This window comes from Ammospiza caudacuta, unplaced genomic scaffold (assembly GCF_027887145.1).
Source record: "Ammospiza caudacuta isolate bAmmCau1 unplaced genomic scaffold, bAmmCau1.pri scaffold_61, whole genome shotgun sequence".
Taxonomy (NCBI): Eukaryota; Metazoa; Chordata; class Aves; order Passeriformes; family Passerellidae; genus Ammospiza; species Ammospiza caudacuta.
Genome location: NW_026683129.1, coordinates 905,640 through 924,682, shown reverse-complemented (window position 1 = coordinate 924,682; position 19,043 = coordinate 905,640). Strand labels below are relative to the sequence as shown.

The following is a 19,043-nucleotide window of genomic DNA, read 5'->3' as shown; positions in this document are numbered from 1 at the left end:
GGCTCAGGGTCTTGTTTCCTTTTTCCTCTTGTCAGAATCATTTACCATTCAGCAATACACATTTTTACCAGGATTGCATTGTACCTGATCGCCATGCTCAGAGAAGAGATGCCATACTGGGATTTCCCTGGCCTGGCATTCTTTTTGGAGCCTCAAGGCCAGCACTGCCTGGCTGAGCTGCCTCCCAGCTCTCTGGCCTCTCGCAGCCACAGCTGCCAGGACAGTGCCCGTGCCCTGTGCTGCTGCCTGGGCCCGGCCCTGTGCGCTGCTGGGCTCCTGCCGGCCGGCTCCCCTGTCACTGCCCTGTGCCTTTCAGGTCCTCGAGTGCCTGGACTTGAGCGAATGCAGTGACAGTGTTCTGGAGATCCTGGCACAGAACCTGCGGAGCGAGGACATGGCCAGGCATTACTTGGTACTCAGAGGCCTCGTAGTGCTGGGCAAGAATCCCTTGATGGTGAGAAGGGGGCAGTGGCTGAAGCCGTGCAGGCAGCGTGGGGCTGGGCAATGCAGTCGCTTGGCCTTGCCTGGGCTTCAGCCACTGGGGCAGCTGCTCCCAGCTCTCCTGCCTCCCGCTTCAGCTGCCCCAGTGCTTCGGGACAGGCCTGTGGCCTCTGGGCCCTGTGGCAGCAGGGTGGCCTTTCACAAACTTGTGTTTCACACAGGCTGAAAAAATGCAGACCCTGACTGAAAGTCTTGCGGAACTCCTGCAGGAAAATGATAGCGACATGATCAGGAGGACCATTCTTCTACTGAGATATTTGCTGCTGGATAATGGTGCCCCAATACCCACCCCCGTGGCCCTGCAGCTGGCTGAGGCGCTCCTGCCACTCTTTGACCATGTAGGGCTCTGTGCCCACAGCCACGGCCACTGGCTGCTGCCCGGACACTTGGTGCCCTGTGGAGATGCAGGCCTGTGCCCTGGGGGGCCTGAAGCAGCTGATGCTGAGCTCTTTTGCCCTTCCTTTCATATAGGATGATAGCCAGGTGCAGCTGAGCTCCATGTGTCATGAGCTCCATCTTTCAAGAGATGATGGATTCATTAACCAAAGATGGAAGAAAGGCCCTGAAATCCCTTGTGCGCCAGAGCCTGGTCCCACTCTACTTCCACTGCCATGATGAAAATCAGATTGTTGCTCAGGTGAGGACTTGTGGCCAGCTGCTGTACCCCTGGGAAGGGGCTGGGCTGCCTCCTGCCCTGGCACCTTGCGGGCTGCAGCCTGCTCCAGGCTGTAGCAATGGGATGCTCCTGTGCCATGGACTGTGGGGCCATCTGTGCCTCTCTGCTCTGCCCTCCAGGCCTCCTGTGTAGTACTACATTGTGCAGCCAGATTCCTGAAGAGAAGGAATCTCGAACAAATGCCAGAGGTGGAACAGACATGGAGGTTCGGCGAAAGCCTGGTAAGAGCAGCCAAGAATCCTCAGCCTGGAGAAGGCCCCTGAGCGCGGTGCTCACTCTGGGGGCTGGGCAGCTGTGGCCATGCCCGCTGCTGCAGCCAGAGAGTGCGCGGGCCCTTCTCCCGGCTCCCGTGGGCCCGAGCCGGGTGCCCATTAATCCCCGGCCCGGCGGGGCTGCGGGGCGGCACCGCGGCTCCCCAGCAGCAGCCGGCCCTCTGCCCCTGCCCCCGGGAGCCCTTGGCCAGCGGCTGCTGGCCTCGCCTCAGGGCTGTGCGGGCAGGGGAGGCCAGGGCTGGGTGCAGGCAGCGCCTGGCCCCGGGGCTGAGCCCGCGACAACCCTTCCCTCCTGCCGCTCTCTGCAGCTGGCAGAGGACAGGAGCCGAGCGGCCGAGCACCTGCGCCGGGTCCTGCCCTACCTGCAGAGCCCACAGGAGCCCCTGCGAGCGGCGGCCATCAGTTTCGCGGGTGAGCCACGAGCCCGGGCTCCCTCCCCGGCCCAGCTGTCGCAGCTCGGCCCCAGCCCCGCCTGCTGCCTTGGCAGCGCCAGCCGGACCCGGCGCCGTGGAGCCCCGCCTGGCCCGGGCATCGCTGCTGCCGCCCTCTGGCAGCCGTGCCCTGGGGCGGCAGCGTGCGGCAAGGGCCGGGCTGAGCCCTGCCAGGCCAGCAGCCCGTGTGGCCACAGTGCCGGCAGCGCCGCTGGCAGGCAGCTGTGCCGCTGGCGCCGTGACAGGCTCTGTGTTCACAGGCATGGACGCGCGGCACCTGAGGGGGAAGAAGGAAGAGCTCTGGCTCATCTGCAACGGTGAGTGAGGGCAGCGGGCTGGCAGCGGGGGCTGCCGGGGGAGCTGCAAGCCCTGGCCCGGCTGCAGAGGGCTCTGCTCCCTGTGCGGACGAGGGGCGGCGTGGGGAGAGCACACAGAAATTTCAGGGCCACCTGGGGAATTTATGGCCAGCAGCTTCAGGCTGTTACCGTTGGTCCCTGCTCCCTCTTGGCCATGGCTAGAACCGGCTGGGATGGCCCTGGCAGGGGGCTCTCCTCGGCTCCCTGCAGATCTGGGATCTGACCTTGCCTCTGTTCCTTTCTCTTTCAGCCCTTGAACACCTGACAGAGGACATCAGCAGCGCCGTGTCAGATCTGGCACTTGAAACATTGTATGTCCTCCAGGCACTGCAGAGTGAGCCATATTCCATCTTCCAGAGGCTGCAAGATCAGCTCCGCAGGGCATGGAGGACACGGCCTCGTCTGTCGGGGCTCGGCTGGCTGCGCTGCTGGAGCTCTGCTGAGTGCTGATCCCAGAGGCTCTGTCTGCTGAGGCCACCTGAGCCAGCGGGAATTTTCCATTTCTGAAAGATTGTTCTGTTTCTTTTCTTCTATTTGTTTTTTCTTTAGTGTATAAATATAGAGTATGTTATAATACACAGACTCCCAGGAGCTTTCTTTTGCTGCCCAGGGTCTGCAGGGCATTGGGGAAGAGGGGGAGAAGGGTGCCATGGCTCAGCAAGCTGCCCAGGCGTGCAGTGTTGCAGGGAAAATGGCCAGAAGCCCCTTGGCCTTTGGTGGTTCTGCTGAAGCCTTTGTGCTGGTGACAGAGCGGCTGGGCAGGAGCTGGGGCTGCGGGGATCCCTGTGAGAGCAGTGCCCGGAGATGGCCACAAGCCCTGTGCCAGGCAGAAAGCGCATCCGTGTCCTCCTGCCCGTGTGCTGCTGGCTGCCTTGCTGAGGGCTCCCAGGTGCCTCTGGATGGGGCTGCTCTGGAGCTGCTGTGGGGCTGCGGCGCTGCTGCCGGGCAGCTTGGCGGGGCTGGGGCAGCCCATGAGGGGCTGGGGCGCTGGCAAGCCCTCAGCAATGGGCTGTCAGAGGCCACAAGCAGCCCCCTGCCAGTCGCCTTGTTCCTACCAGAGTTGACTTGCAAGAGGGACCCTGGGCACTCTGGAACTAACAGCATCAGTGTTGTTGGAAATCCAAATGCAGGGAAATCTCAGACCTTTGGTCTTGTCAGCAAAGCTTAGAATTAAACACAGGATTTGATGGGAGACCTTGGAAAGGGCTTCCAAAGCTAGGTGCTAGAAGCGAGAATGTGGATTTCTAGTTTATTATGGCAGAGACACGGGGAGGAACGTTGAAGTGGAGGAAAGTTTAGAGTTTCAGTGCTGAAGATCTAGAAAAAATCAAAGTAGTTACAATGGTAAACAAGAAGCTTAGGATGCAGTGCTTTGAGTTTGTGTGTCATAATTGGCTAAGGAAGCTTACGCTGTAGCATGAGTCCCTAAGACGAATTATTGAAGGATTGGTGGCAAAACATAAATATTATTGTTGGCAGTGGCTTCTTGGCCAAGAAATCCTTCAAAGCTCTTGTAACTACAAGTCTTGCGGGCCTTGTGAGCCATGCAGTGCAGATGTGAGCCAAACTCACCCTTCCTGTCTATGTAGAAGAGAAGAAAAAGCAATGGCATCATCTAAAAAACTCGGAGGTCTGCTCTCTAGCTCGTTCCAAACTCCCTCAAATCCCCCAAAGTGGCATTTAGCTACAAAGAGATGACAAGGACTCTTAGTGCTGGCTCTTTGACTCCACAGCAGCTGCTTTAGAATCTTTCACTTAACCCTGTGTAGTCATGTGCCAGAAATGGATCATTTGAAGAAACTTTCCAAGTGACTTGCATGGAGGTTTGTTTGAAGGGTATTTGAGGAGAAAGGCTCCCGGCAGAGGTCTGGGCTTTGGCCTAGCTGTGTCCCCTGCTGACTGTGAAGTGTGCCATCAGCTGCAGGGCTTTCTGGGCTAAAAATATCATCCAGTCACTTGGACTTGCTCTTTTAGGCCTCTAAGAGCTGGACCCAATTTCGGGCACATTTGGAGACCTCATCTGTGGGTGGATGGACCACCTAGGATTTTCCCAATTGCTGGGAATGGTTCTCCGGGTCCCTGGTGTAAAACAGGGCTCCCCAGCAACTGCGCATCTGCAAGATGATAAACAATTGTCTCGGTTTGAAGAGAGAGGTGCCTGCTAAGGAAGGCAGAAGCCTTCTCTGAAATGGAAAATGTAAATCTCCTCCCTTCAAATGATTCTCATTTAGTAATTCAAATGCTCTCAGGGAAAGATATGGGGATAGGACTGTGCCCGCAGAGCCGGGCAGCGTTTGCTGGTGGTCTGAGCCCTTCCCAAAGATCCTGTGCGGGCTGTCTTAGACACCTGGGGCCAGGCATTCCGTCCAAGCTGGGCCACTTTGGCTGGGCTGGGGGCGGCCCCAGGGCAGAAGGCAGTGTGTGCAAGGGCCCTGGGTGGCACGCTGCAGCACGGTCTCGGTGCCATGGAACGGAACCCGGTGACCAAGGGCCCTTTGTGACACGTGGGAAATAGAAGCTTGCCCAGCTGCTGGGAACACACAACGGGGCAGAACGGGACAGAGCAGTGCCGTGAGGAGCCCCCGCACAGCACACTCGGTCCTGTCTGACCAGGAGCCTTTCCAAGGCGTTATTCCTGCAGCTGAGCTCGAGGCCAGACCACAGGACTTGGTGACCTGTGGCCTTCCAAAGGCTTCTCTTCTGCAGGTGCCCTGACAAATCCAGTCATTTTCATGGAGCAGAGACCCCTGAAAGCGCCCAAGGTGGCCTGGGGGGAAGAGGAGGAAGAAAGCCCTGGAGCTGCCCCAGCACATGAAACCAAAGCGGTGGTGCCGTCTGAGCTGCCGCAGGAGGGTGAGTGGCAGAGCTGGGCCACAGGGTTGGTGCCTGCAGCCAACTTGGCGCCATTTCATCTCATCCCATTTTATCCCATCCCATTTTCTCCCATTCCATACCCACGGACAGGACGGAAGAGGGGCCGGGCAGACACCCCGCAGGGGCCGTGCTCCATCCCCTGGGGCATCCCGGGGCTCTCCCTGCCTGGGCAGCGCAGGCCTGGGCCGTGTTCTCCGGCCTCTCCCGCAGCCCCTCAGCTCTGGCTGTGCTCGCTCTTTGCCAGGTGCAGCCCTGCAGCGCACACAGGAGCAGGACCCCGCCCGTGGCCTCTTCCGCAGCACAGCCCAGGTACCTGCAGCCACCCCCATCTGGGATGGGCCTGCTGGCACCGTGCTTGGAGCATTCCCTGCAACATCCCTGGCTTCTTGCTCTTCTCCCACAGCTGGTTTGCAAATTCATCAAGAAAATTCGGGCAGAAGAGACCAGCGCCATGGGTACAGGGCTCAGGGCATATTCGCACATCTTCAAAACCAAGACCAGTGCTGCCCTGCTGGATATGCTCGTAGAGGAGGGCTTCTCCACTCCAAAGCAAGTAAGCAGCCTGTGGCCAGGGTTTCATCCTCCCAGGGAATTGCTTGGTCTCCCAAGCCACGCCTGCTGGTCACTGTAACTCTTTGAGGCCATGGCAGTGTGGTGGGAAGGGAGGAACTTCTGTGGGGAAGCTGGTGACATTCCTCCCTCTGGCAGCTTTCCAAGTCTCCCCGTGCCTTCTCCAGGTTCCTGCCCTGCTCAGGTACATCCACCAGTGGCTCCTGGCCAATCAGTTTGCTGAGCACAAGCTGAACAGGACGCTGCTGGATCTCACTGAAGCACAGCCTGCTGACGTAGTCATGACGCTGCTGCGTGTGGCCCCATCCTGTGACAGGTATGGGGCCAAAATGCCCAGAGGGCTCAGGGCTCGCCAGCCCATCAGCCTGTACAGCCTGGCCCAGGTGTGTGACCAGCAGAGAGTTCCAGGGCCTTCTGGCTGCTCCCTTGGCCAGCCCCGGCACGTCAGCCCCCGAGCCTGCTGCCATGCTGCCTTGCTGCCCCTCAGGAGCCTGTCCCCAGTGGCCTGGGCTGCCTGGCTGCTGCTGGCGAGTGGCAGTGAGCACAGGCAGAGCTGGCAGCCAGCTCAGGTCCCCACTGCTGCCCAGGCCACGGTGCTGTGTATGAGACAGAGCTCTAACCCCACAGAGCTGCTTTGACCATGTGGAAGAGCATCATGTGCTCGCCCAGGACTGCAGAGCCAGCGCTGCTGATACTCCTGGATGTGCTGGGGAGCTGGCCAGAGCACAGCATGTGCACCTCGGATGGGGACAAAACGGGTGTCTTTGTCCTGGCTGTGAGTTTCTGTAACTGGCCTTTGCTGGCCCCAAGGCTGCCTCTCCAGCAGCTCTCCATCCTCCTTCCCCCACTGCATCTCCCTGCCTTAGGCACCGGGTGGAAACCCGGCCCAGGGGCAGCTTCAGGCCCACCAGGCCCCATGTTCCCCCTGCGTCTGTCTGAGCCTCTCCCTCCCCTGCTCGGGCCCTGCCACACGGACACCTCGGCACTGAGCCCTGTCTCGGGGGGCTTTGTCTTTTGCAGGCAACTGTGGTTATGTGGAAGATCCTCCAGATGCCCTGTATCCCACATATGGTGACGGTGTATTTGCCCCGCCTCTTTCTGCATCTGCTCTCCCAAGTGTTTTTCAGCACTCTGGATACGCCAGAGGAGGTCGATGCATTCTGGAAGGGATGCCAGGAGGAATACGGCCTTGCCACCAGCCCCAACAGGTGCTCCATCCCACTCCTCCTTTCCCTGCTACGTCCCTGGGCAGGAGCCAGTGTTCCCAGCGTGACCTGGGCTTTGCTGTGCACGCAGGTTTGCAGTGCGGACCCTGAAGTCCCTGCTCTGCCGAATGCAGCACCAGGATGTGGTGGTGGCAATGGAACGCAATTGTGGCTGGGACACGCTGCTGTGCGCTGACACCCACCACTATGCCGTGGCTCTGCTGGCCAGGTGAGACCCCCTTCTCCCCACTGCCTCTGGCATTTGTGCTCTGTGCCCAGGGAGCTCCACACAGTCCCCGAGGTCGTGGCCCAGAAGGCCTTGTCACCGAGGGATGGCCAAGCAGACTGGGAAAGGCTGGGAGAGGAGGGCGCCCACCAGGAGCTGCCTCCCAAATAGCCCAGAGCCCCTTGCAGGATGCTGGGGAAAGACCAGACCTCTGTGTGTCAGTCCTGGCAGAGGTTTGTCCCCCTGGCCCACAGTCTTGGTTCCTTTTCCTCCTGCCAGGGAGATGTGCTGTGTCTCCATCCCCTTGTGTTCCCGGATCGCTCGCTACCTGCTCCGGCTGCTCAGAACACAGGAGCCACGCTGGGAGCTGCCCGCCATGGCGTTCCTTGCAGAGGTGAGCCTGACGGCCAGCGCTGCCTGGCTGAGCTGCCTCCCAGCTCTCTGCCCTCTCGGAGCCGCAGCTGCCTGGCACGGTGCCCGCGCCCTGTGCTGCTGCCTGGGCCTAGCCCCCTGCGGCTCCGGGCTCCTGCCGGCCGGGTCCCTGTCACTGCCCTGTACCTTTCAGGTCCTCGAGTTCCTGGACTTGAGTGAAGGTGGTGCTAACAGGGTCCTGCAAATTTTGTCAAGGCAGCTGCAGAGCGAGTGCAGGGAGAGGCGTCGCCTGGCGCTCAGGGCCCTTCTTGAGCTCATTGAGGAGCCCTCCATGGTGAGAAGGGGGCAGTGGCTGAGGCTGAGCTGGGGAACGCGGTTGCTTGGGCTTGGCTGGGCTTTGTGTTCTGGGGCAGCTGCTCCCACCTCTCCTGCCTCCCAGTTCAGCTGCCCCAGTGCTTCAGGACAGGCCTTTGGCCTCTGGGCCCTGCGGCAGCAGGATGGCATTTCTCAAACTTGTGTTCCGCACAGACCAAAAAAATGTGGAGCCTGACTGAAAGTCTTGTGGACTTCCTGTGGGATGCAGATGGAGAGATCGTTTTCATGACAGTCATGCTACTCAGCTTTATCATCTTGGACAAAGACATGCTGATGTCCGGCCCCATCACACTGCAGCTGCTTGAGGCGCTCCTGCCACTCTTTGACCACGTAAGGCTCACTGCGCCCAGCCACTGCCACTGGCTGCTGCCCGGACACTTTGTGCCCTGTGGATTTGCAGGCCTGCACCAAGGTGAGCCCCATGCAGCCGCAATGCTGAGGTCTTTTTTTCTTCCTTCCATACAGAACAATTGGCAGGTGCAGCTGCTCTCCATACTGCTCTTCCGAACACTGGTGACTCTTCCAGAAGGGGAAAAGCAAAAAAAGGCCCTGAAGACACCCCTGCACCAGAGCCTGCTGCCCCTCTTCTTTCACTGCCACGATGAGAAGCGGCTTGTGGCACAGGTGAGGTCTCGTGGGCTGCTGCTGTCCCCCTGGCAGGGGGCTCGTCTGCCTCCTGCCCTGGCACCTGCCAGGCTGCAGCCTCCTCCAGGCCTTGGCACAGGGACGCGGGCCTTGCACCCTGGGCTGTGGGGCCATCTCTCCCTCTCTGCGTTTCTGCTCTTCTCCAGGCTTCTCAGGAAACTCTGCTTTGTGTGGCCGAGTTCCTGAAGAGGAGGAATCTTGAAAGACTGGTGAAGAGGCAGAATCTGTGGAAGTTCAGCGAGTGCCTGGTAAGGACAGCCTGCAAGCCCCAGCCTCAGCCTGGAGAAGCCCCCTGAGCGCGGTGCTCAGTGTGTGGGGCTGGCAGCTGTGCCCCTGCCCGGTGCTGCACCCAGAAGCCGTGAAGGCTCTGCCCCAGGCTCCCTTGGGCCCGAACCGGGGGACGATGGAGCCCCGGCTTGGCGGGGCTGCGGGGCTGCGGGCCGGCACCGCGGCTCCCCGGCAGCAGCCGGCCCTCTGCCTCTCCCCTCGGAAGCCCTTGGCCAGCGGCTGCTGGCCGCGCCTCAGGGCTGTGCGGGCAGGGAAGGCCGGGGCTGGGCGCAGGCAGCACCTGGCCCAGGGGCGGAGCCCGCACCAACCCTTCCCTCCTGCCGCTCTCTGCAGCTGGCAGAGGACAGGGGCCGAGCGGCCGAGCACCTGCGCCGGGTCCTGCCCTACCTGAAGAGCCCACAGGAGCCCCTGCGAGCGGCGGCCATCAGTTTCGCGGGTGAGCCACGAGCCCGGGCTCCCTCCCCGGCCCAGCTGTCGCAGCTCGGCCCCAGCCCCGCCTGCTGCCTTGGCAGTGCCAGCCGCACCCGGCGCCGTGGAGCCCCGCCTGGCCCGGGCATCGCTGCTGCCGCCCTCTGGCAGCCGTGCCCTGGGGCGGCAGCGTGCGGCAAGGGCCGGGCTGAGCCCTGCCAGGCCAGCAGCCCGTGTGGCCACAGTGCCGGCAGCGCCGCTGGCAGGCAGCTGTGCCGCTGGCGCCGTGACAGGCTCTGTGTTCACAGGCATGGCCGCACGGCACCTGAGGGGGAAGAAGGAAGAGCTCTGGCTCATCTGCAACGGTGAGTGAGGGCAGCGGGCTGGCAGCGGGGGCTGCCGGGGGAGCTGCAAGCCCTGGCCCGGCTGCAGAGGGCTCTGCTCCCTGTGCGGACGAGGGGCGGCGTGGGGAGAGCACACAGAAATTTCAGGGCCACCTGGGGAATTTATGGCCAGCAGCTTCAGGCTGTTACCGTTGGTCCCTGCTCCCTCTTGGCCATGGCTAGAACCGGCTGGGATGGCCCTGGCAGGGGGCTCTCCTCGGCTCCCTGCAGATCTGGGATCTGACCTTGCCTCTGTTCCTTTCTCTTTCAGCCCTTGAACACCTGACAGAGGACATCAGCAGCGCCGTGTCAGATCTGGCACTTGAAACATTGTATGTCCTCCAGGCACTGCAGAGTGAGCCATATTCCATCTTCCAGAGGCTGCAAGATCAGCTCCGCAGGGCATGGAGGACACGGCCTCGTCTGTCGGGGCTCGGCTGGCTGCGCTGCTGGAGCTCTGCTGAGTGCTGATCCCAGAGGCTCTGTCTGCTGAGGCCACCTGAGCCAGCGGGAATTTTCCATTTCTGAAAGATTGTTCTGTTTCTTTTCTTCTATTTGTTTTTTCTTTAGTGTATAAATATAGAGTATGTTATAATACACAGACTCCCAGGAGCTTTCTTTTGCTGCCCAGGGTCTGCAGGGCATTGGGGAAGAGGGGGAGAAGGGTGCCATGGCTCAGCAAGCTGCCCAGGCGTGCAGTGTTGCAGGGAAAATGGCCAGAAGCCCCTTGGCCTTTGGTGGTTCTGCTGAAGCCTTTGTGCTGGTGACAGAGCGGCTGGGCAGGAGCTGGGGCTGCGGGGATCCCTGTGAGAGCAGTGCCCGGAGATGGCCACAAGCCCTGTGCCAGGCAGAAAGCGCATCCGTGTCCTCCTGCCCGTGTGCTGCTGGCTGCCTTGCTGAGGGCTCCCAGGTGCCTCTGGATGGGGCTGCTCTGGAGCTGCTGTGGGGCTGCGGCGCTGCTGCCGGGCAGCTTGGCGGGGCTGGGGCAGCCCATGAGGGGCTGGGGCGCTGGCAAGCCCTCAGCAATGGGCTGTCAGAGGCCACAAGCAGCCCCCTGCCAGTCGCCTTGTTCCTACCAGAGTTGACTTGCAAGAGGGACCCTGGGCACTCTGGAACTAACAGCATCAGTGTTGTTGGAAATCCAAATGCAGGGAAATCTCAGACCTTTGGTCTTGTCAGCAAAGCTTAGAATTAAACACAGGATTTGATGGGAGACCTTGGAAAGGGCTTCCAAAGCTAGGTGCTAGAAGCGAGAATGTGGATTTCTAGTTTATTATGGCAGAGACACGGGGAGGAACGTTGAAGTGGAGGAAAGTTTAGAGTTTCAGTGCTGAAGATCTAGAAAAAATCAAAGTAGTTACAATGGTAAACAAGAAGCTTAGGATGCAGTGCTTTGAGTTTGTGTGTCATAATTGGCTAAGGAAGCTTACGCTGTAGCATGAGTCCCTAAGACGAATTATTGAAGGATTGGTGGCAAAACATAAATATTATTGTTGGCAGTGGCTTCTTGGCCAAGAAATCCTTCAAAGCTCTTGTAACTACAAGTCTTGCGGGCCTTGTGAGCCATGCAGTGCAGATGTGAGCCAAACTCACCCTTCCTGTCTATGTAGAAGAGAAGAAAAAGCAATGGCATCATCTAAAAAACTCGGAGGTCTGCTCTCTAGCTCGTTCCAAACTCCCTCAAATCCCCCAAAGTGGCATTTAGCTACAAAGAGATGACAAGGACTCTTAGTGCTGGCTCTTTGACTCCACAGCAGCTGCTTTAGAATCTTTCACTTAACCCTGTGTAGTCATGTGCCAGAAATGGATCATTTGAAGAAACTTTCCAAGTGACTTGCATGGAGGTTTGTTTGAAGGGTATTTGAGGAGAAAGGCTCCCGGCAGAGGTCTGGGCTTTGGCCTAGCTGTGTCCCCTGCTGACTGTGAAGTGTGCCATCAGCTGCAGGGCTTTCTGGGCTAAAAATATCATCCAGTCACTTGGACTTGCTCTTTTAGGCCTCTAAGAGCTGGACCCAATTTCGGGCACATTTGGAGACCTCATCTGTGGGTGGATGGACCACCTAGGATTTTCCCAATTGCTGGGAATGGTTCTCCGGGTCCCTGGTGTAAAACAGGGCTCCCCAGCAACTGCGCATCTGCAAGATGATAAACAATTGTCTCGGTTTGAAGAGAGAGGTGCCTGCTAAGGAAGGCAGAAGCCTTCTCTGAAATGGAAAATGTAAATCTCCTCCCTTCAAATGATTCTCATTTAGTAATTCAAATGCTCTCAGGGAAAGATATGGGGATAGGACTGTGCCCGCAGAGCCGGGCAGCGTTTGCTGGTGGTCTGAGCCCTTCCCAAAGATCCTGTGCGGGCTGTCTTAGACACCTGGGGCCAGGCATTCCGTCCAAGCTGGGCCACTTTGGCTGGGCTGGGGGCGGCCCCAGGGCAGAAGGCAGTGTGTGCAAGGGCCCTGGGTGGCACGCTGCAGCACGGTCTCGGTGCCATGGAACGGAACCCGGTGACCAAGGGCCCTTTGTGACACGTGGGAAATAGAAGCTTGCCCAGCTGCTGGGAACACACAACGGGGCAGAACGGGACAGAGCAGTGCCATGAGGAGCCCCCGCACAGCACACTCGGTCCTGTCTGACCAGGAGCCTTTCCAAGGCGTTATTCCTGCAGCTGAGCTCGAGGCCAGACCACAGGACTTGGTGACCTGTGGCCTTCCAAAGGCTTCTCTTCTGCAGGTGCCCTGACAAATCCAGTCATTTTCATGGAGCAGAGACCCCTGAAAGCGCCCAAGGTGGCCTGGGGGGAAGAGGAGGAAGAAAGCCCTGGAGCTGCCCCAGCACATGAAACCAAAGCGGTGGTGCCGTCTGAGCTGCCGCAGGAGGGTGAGTGGCAGAGCTGGGCCACAGGGTTGGTGCCTGCAGCCAACTTGGCGCCATTTCATCTCATCCCATTTTATCCCATCCCATTTTCTCCCATTCCATACCCACGGACAGGACGGAAGAGGGGCCGGGCAGACACCCCGCAGGGGCCGTGCTCCATCCCCTGGGGCATCCCGGGGCTCTCCCTGCCTGGGCAGCGCAGGCCTGGGCCGTGTTCTCCGGCCTCTCCCGCAGCCCCTCAGCTCTGGCTGTGCTCGCTCTTTGCCAGGTGCAGCCCTGCAGCGCACACAGGAGCAGGACCCCGCCCGTGGCCTCTTCCGCAGCACAGCCCAGGTACCTGCAGCCACCCCCATCTGGGCTGGGCCTGCTGGCACCGTGCTTGGAGCATTCCCTGCAACATCCCTGGCTTCTTGCTCTTCTCCCACAGCTGGTTTGCAAATTCATCAAGAAAATTCGGGCAGAAGAGACCAGCGCCATGGGTACAGGGCTCAGGGCATATTCGCACATCTTCAAAACCAAGACCAGTGCTGCCCTGCTGGATATGCTCGTAGAGGAGGGCTTCTCCACTCCAAAGCAAGTAAGCAGCCTGTGGCCAGGGTTTCATCCTCCCAGGGAATTGCTTGGTCTCCCAAGCCACGCCTGCTGGTCACTGTAACTCTTTGAGGCCATGGCAGTGTGGTGGGAAGGGAGGAACTTCTGTGGGGAAGCTGGTGACATTCCTCCCTCTGGCAGTTTTCCAAGTCTCCCCGTGCCTTCTCCAGGTTCCTGCCCTGCTCAGGTACATCCACCAGTGGCTCCTGGCCAATCAGTTTGCTGAGCACAAGCTGAACAGGACGCTGCTGGATCTCACTGAAGCACAGCCTGCTGACGTAGTCATGACGCTGCTGCGTGTGGCCCCATCCTGTGACAGGTATGGGGCCAAAATGCCCAGAGGGCTCAGGGCTCGCCAGCCCATCAGCCTGTACAGCCTGGCCCAGGTGTGTGACCAGCAGAGAGTTCCAGGGCCTTCTGGCTGCTCCCTTGGCCAGCCCCGGCACGTCAGCCCCCGAGCCTGCTGCCATGCTGCCTTGCTGCCCCTCAGGAGCCTGTCCCCAGTGGCCTGGGCTGCCTGGCTGCTGCTGGCGAGTGGCAGTGAGCACAGGCAGAGCTGGCAGCCAGCTCAGGTCCCCACTGCTGCCCAGGCCACGGTGCTGTGTATGAGACAGAGCTCTAACCCCACAGAGCTGCTTTGACCATGTGGAAGAGCATCATGTGCTCGCCCAGGACTGCAGAGCCAGCGCTGCTGATACTCCTGGATGTGCTGGGGAGCTGGCCAGAGCACAGCATGTGCACCTCGGATGGGGACAAAACGGGTGTCTTTGTCCTGGCTGTGAGTTTCTGTAACTGGCCTTTGCTGGCCCCAAGGCTGCCTCTCCAGCAGCTCTCCATCCTCCTTCCCCCACTGCATCTCCCTGCCTTAGGCACCGGGTGGAAACCCGGCCCAGGGGCAGCTTCAGGCCCACCAGGCCCCATGTTCCCCCTGCGTCTGTCTGAGCCTCTCCCTCCCCTGCTCGGGCCCTGCCACACGGACACCTCGGCACTGAGCCCTGTCTCGGGGGGCTTTGTCTTTTGCAGGCAACTGTGGTTATGTGGAAGATCCTCCAGATGCCCTGTATCCCACATATGGTGACGGTGTATTTGCCCCGCCTCTTTCTGCATCTGCTCTCCCAAGTGTTTTTCAGCACTCTGGATACGCCAGAGGAGGTCGATGCATTCTGGAAGGGATGCCAGGAGGAATACGGCCTTGCCACCAGCCCCAACAGGTGCTCCATCCCACTCCTCCTTTCCCTGCTACGTCCCTGGGCAGGAGCCAGTGTTCCCAGCGTGACCTGGGCTTTGCTGTGCACGCAGGTTTGCAGTGCGGACCCTGAAGTCCCTGCTCTGCCGAATGCAGCACCAGGATGTGGTGGTGGCAATGGAACGCAATTGTGGCTGGGACACGCTGCTGTGCGCTGACACCCACCACTATGCCGTGGCTCTGCTGGCCAGGTGAGACCCCCTTCTCCCCACTGCCTCTGGCATTTGTGCTCTGTGCCCAGGGAGCTCCACACAGTCCCCGAGGTCGTGGCCCAGAAGGCCTTGTCACCGAGGGATGGCCAAGCAGACTGGGAAAGGCTGGGAGAGGAGGGCGCCCACCAGGAGCTGCCTCCCAAATAGCCCAGAGCCCCTTGCAGGATGCTGGGGAAAGACCAGACCTCTGTGTGTCAGTCCTGGCAGAGGTTTGTCCCCCTGGCCCACAGTCTTGGTTCCTTTTCCTCCTGCCAGGGAGATGTGCTGTGTCTCCATCCCCTTGTGTTCCCGGATCGCTCGCTACCTGCTCCGGCTGCTCAGAACACAGGAGCCACGCTGGGAGCTGCCCGCCATGGCGTTCCTTGCAGAGGTGAGCCTGACGGCCAGCGCTGCCTGGCTGAGCTGCCTCCCAGCTCTCTGCCCTCTCGGAGCCGCAGCTGCCTGGCACGGTGCCCGCGCCCTGTGCTGCTGCCTGGGCCCAGCCCCGTGCGGCTCCGGGCTCCTGCCGGCCGGGTCCCTGTCACTGCCCTGTACCTTTCAGGTCCTCGAGTTCCTGGACTTGAGTGAAGGTGGTGCTAACAGGGTCCTGCAAATTTTGTCAAGGCAGCTGCAGAGCGAGTGCAGGGAGAGGCGTCGCCTGGCGCTCAGGGCCCTTCTTGAGCTCATTGAGGAGCCCTCCATGGTGAGAAGGGGGCAGTGGCTGAGGCTGAGCTGGGGAACGCGGTTGCTTGGGCTTGGCTGGGCTTTGTGTTCTGGGGCAGCTGCTCCCACCTCTCCTGCCTCCCAGTTCAGCTGCCCCAGTGCTTCAGGACAGGCCTTTGGCCTCTGGGCCCTGCGGCAGCAGGATGGCATTTCTCAAACTTGTGTTCCGCACAGACCAAAAAAATGTGGAGCCTGACTGAAAGTCTTGTGGACTTCCTGTGGGATGCAGATGGAGAGATCGTTTTCATGACAGTCATGCTACTCAGCTTTATCATCTTGGACAAAGACATGCTGATGTCCGGCCCCATCACACTGCAGCTGCTTGAGGCGCTCCTGCCACTCTTTGACCACGTAAGGCTCACTGCGCCCAGCCACTGCCACTGGCTGCTGCCCGGACACTTTGTGCCCTGTGGATTTGCAGGCCTGCACCAAGGTGAGCCCCATGCAGCCGCAATGCTGAGGTCTTTTTTTCTTCCTTCCATACAGAACAATTGGCAGGTGCAGCTGCTCTCCATACTGCTCTTCCGAACACTGGTGACTCTTCCAGAAGGGGAAAAGCAAAAAAAGGCCCTGAAGACACCCCTGCACCAGAGCCTGCTGCCCCTCTTCTTTCACTGCCACGATGAGAAGCGGCTTGTGGCACAGGTGAGGTCTCGTGGGCTGCTGCCGTCCCGCTGGCAGGGGGCTCGTCTGCCTCCTGCCCTGGCACCTGCCAGGCTGCAGCCTCCTCCAGGCCTTGGCACAGGGACGCGGGCCTTGCACCCTGGGCTGTGGGGCCATCTCTCCCTCTCTGCGTTTCTGCTCTTCTCCAGGCTTCTCAGGAAACTCTGCTTTGTGTGGCCGAGTTCCTGAAGAGGAGGAATCTTGAAAGACTGGTGAAGAGGCAGAATCTGTGGAAGTTCAGCGAGTGCCTGGTAAGGACAGCCTGCAAGCCCCAGCCTCAGCCTGGAGAAGCCCCCTGAGCGCGGTGCTCAGTGTGTGGGGCTGGCAGCTGTGCCCCTGCCCGGTGCTGCACCCAGAAGCCGTGAAGGCTCTGCCCCAGGCTCCCTTGGGCCCGAACCGGGGGACGATGGAGCCCCGGCTTGGCGGGGCTGCGGGGCTGCGGGCCGGCACCGCGGCTCCCCGGCAGCAGCCGGCCCTCTGCCTCTCCCCTCGGAAGCCCTTGGCCAGCGGCTGCTGGCCGCGCCTCAGGGCTGTGCGGGCAGGGGAGGCCGGGGCTGGGCGCAGGCAGCACCTGGCCCAGGGGCGGAGCCCGCACCAACCCTTCCCTCCTGCCGCTCTCTGCAGCTGGCAGAGGACAGGAGCCGAGCGGCCGAGCACCTGCGCCGGGTCCTGCCCTACCTGAAGAGCCCACAGGAGCCCCTGCGAGCGGCGGCCATCAGTTTCGCGGGTGAGCCACGAGCCCGGGCTCCCTCCCCGGCCCAGCTGTCGCAGCTCGGCCCCAGCCCCGCCTGCTGCCTTGGCAGCGCCAGCCGCACCCGGCGCCGTGGAGCCCCGCCTGGCCCGGGCATCGCTGCTGCCGCCCTCTGGCAGCCGTGCCCTGGGGCGGCAGCGTGCGGCAAGGGCCGGGCTGAGCCCTGCCAGGCCAGCAGCCCGTGTGGCCACAGTGCCGGCAGCGCCGCTGGCAGGCAGCTGTGCCGCTGGCGCCGTGACAGGCTCTGTGTTCACAGGCATGGACGCGCGGCACCTGAGGGGGAAGAAGGAAGAGCTCTGGCTCATCTGCAACGGTGAGTGAGGGCAGCGGGCTGGCAGCGGGGGCTGCCGGGGGAGCTGCAAGCCCTGGCCCGGCTGCAGAGGGCTCTGCTCCCTGTGCGGACGAGGGGCGGCGTGGGGAGAGCACACAGAAATTTCAGGGCCACCTGGGGAATTTATGGCCAGCAGCTTCAGGCTGTTACCGTTGGTCCCTGCTCCCTCTTGGCCATGGCTAGAACCGGCTGGGATGGCCCTGGCAGGGGGCTCTCCTCGGCTCCCTGCAGATCTGGGATCTGACCTTGCCTCTGTTCCTTTCTCTTTCAGCCCTTGAACACCTGACAGAGGACATCAGCAGCGCCGTGTCAGATCTGGCACTTGAAACATTGTATGTCCTCCAGGCACTGCAGAGTGAGCCATATTCCATCTTCCAGAGGCTGCAAGATCAGCTCCGCAGGGCATGGAGGACACGGCCTCGTCTGTCGGGGCTCGGCTGGCTGCGCTGCTGGAGCTCTGCTGAGTGCTGATCCCAGAGGCTCTGTCTGCTGAGGCCACCTGAGCCAGCGGGAATTTTCCATTTCTGAAAGATTGTTCTGTTTCTTTTCTTCTATTTGTTTTTTCTTTAGTGTATAAATATAGAGTATGTTATAATACACAGACTCCCAGGAGCTTTCTTTTGCTGCCCAGGGTCTGCAGGGCATTGGGGAAGAGGGGGAGAAGGGTGCCATGGCTCAGCAAGCTGCCCAGGCGTGCAGTGTTGCAGGGAAAATGGCCAGAAGCCCCTTGGCCTTTGGTGGTTCTGCTGAAGCCTTTGTGCTGGTGACAGAGCGGCTGGGCAGGAGCTGGGGCTGCGGGGATCCCTGTGAGAGCAGTGCCCGGAGATGGCCACAAGCCCTGTGCCAGGCAGAAAGCGCATCCGTGTCCTCCTGCCCGTGTGCTGCTGGCTGCCTTGCTGAGGGCTCCCAGGTGCCTCTGGATGGGGCTGCTCTGGAGCTGCTGTGGGGCTGCGGCGCTGCTGCCGGGCAGCTTGGCGGGGCTGGGGCAGCCCATGAGGGGCTGGGGCGCTGGCAAGCCCTCAGCAATGGGCTGTCAGAGGCCACAAGCAGCCCCCTGCCAGTCGCCTTGTTCCTACCAGAGTTGACTTGCAAGAGGGACCCTGGGCACTCTGGAACTAACAGCATCAGTGTTGTTGGAAATCCAAATGCAGGGAAATCTCAGACCTTTGGTCTTGTCAGCAAAGCTTAGAATTAAACACAGGATTTGATGGGAGACCTTGGAAAGGGCTTCCAAAGCTAGGTGCTAGAAGCGAGAATGTGGATTTCTAGTTTATTATGGCAGAGACACGGGGAGGAACGTTGAAGTGGAGGAAAGTTTAGAGTTTCAGTGCTGAAGATCTAGAAAAAATCAAAGTAGTTACAATGGTAAACAAGAAGCTTAGGATGCAGTGCTTTGAGTTTGTGTGTCATAATTGGCTAAGGAAGCTTACGCTGTAGCATGAGTCCCTAAGACGAATTATTGAAGGATTGGTGGCAAAACATAAATATTATTGTTGGCAGTGGCTTCTTGGCCAAGAAATCCTTCAAAGCTCTTGTAACTACAAGTCTTGCGGGCCTTGTGAGCCATGCAGTGCAGATGTGAGCCAAACTCACCCTTCCTGTCTATGTAGAAGAGAAGAAAAAGCAATGGCATCATCTAAAAAACTCGGAGGTCTGCTCTCTAGCTCGTTCCAAACTCCCTCAAATCCCCCAAAGTGGCATTTAGCTACAAAGAGATGACAAGGACTCTTAGTGCTGGCTCTTTGACTCCACAGCAGCTGCTTTAGAATCTTTCACTTAACCCTGTGTAGTCATGTGCCAGAAATGGATCATTTGAAGAAACTTTCCAAGTGACTTGCATGGAGGTTTGTTTGAAGGGTATTTGAGGAGAAAGGCTCCCGGCAGAGGTCTGGGCTTTGGCCTAGCTGTGTCCCCTGCTGACTGTGAAGTGTGCCATCAGCTGCAGGGCTTTCTGGGCTAAAAATATCATCCAGTCACTTGGACTTGCTCTTTTAGGCCTCTAAGAGCTGGACCCAATTTCGGGCACATTTGGAGACCTCATCTGTGGGTGGATGGACCACCTAGGATTTTCCCAATTGCTGGGAATGGTTCTCC

General features: G+C 60.0%; 1 protein-coding gene across 1 annotated transcript; it reads left to right on the top strand.

The window, feature by feature from the left end:
- The first annotated feature begins 725 nt into the window (after positions 1 to 725).
- On the top strand, positions 726 to 2,686 carry LOC131571906 (uncharacterized). The gene is made up of 4 exons (XM_058824657.1): positions 726 to 774; positions 1,297 to 1,398; positions 1,937 to 2,197; positions 2,487 to 2,686. The coding sequence occupies exons 1-4, from the start codon at positions 726 to 728 to the stop codon at positions 2,684 to 2,686; spliced, it is 612 nt and encodes a 203-aa protein (XP_058680640.1).
- Positions 2,687 to 19,043: the final 16,357 nt, after the last annotated feature.

Coding starts and splice junctions, on each gene's coding strand:
- LOC131571906 (XM_058824657.1), top strand. CDS start 726: ATGATCAGGAGGACCATTCTTCTACTGAGATATTTGCTGCTGGATAAT. Junction 775..1,296: donor ATATTTGCTGCTGGATAATG/GTGCCCCAATAC, acceptor TCTGCCCTCCAG/GCCTCCTGTGTAGTACTACA. Junction 2,198..2,486: donor GCTCTGGCTCATCTGCAACG/GTGAGTGAGGGC, acceptor TTTCTCTTTCAG/CCCTTGAACACCTGACAGAG.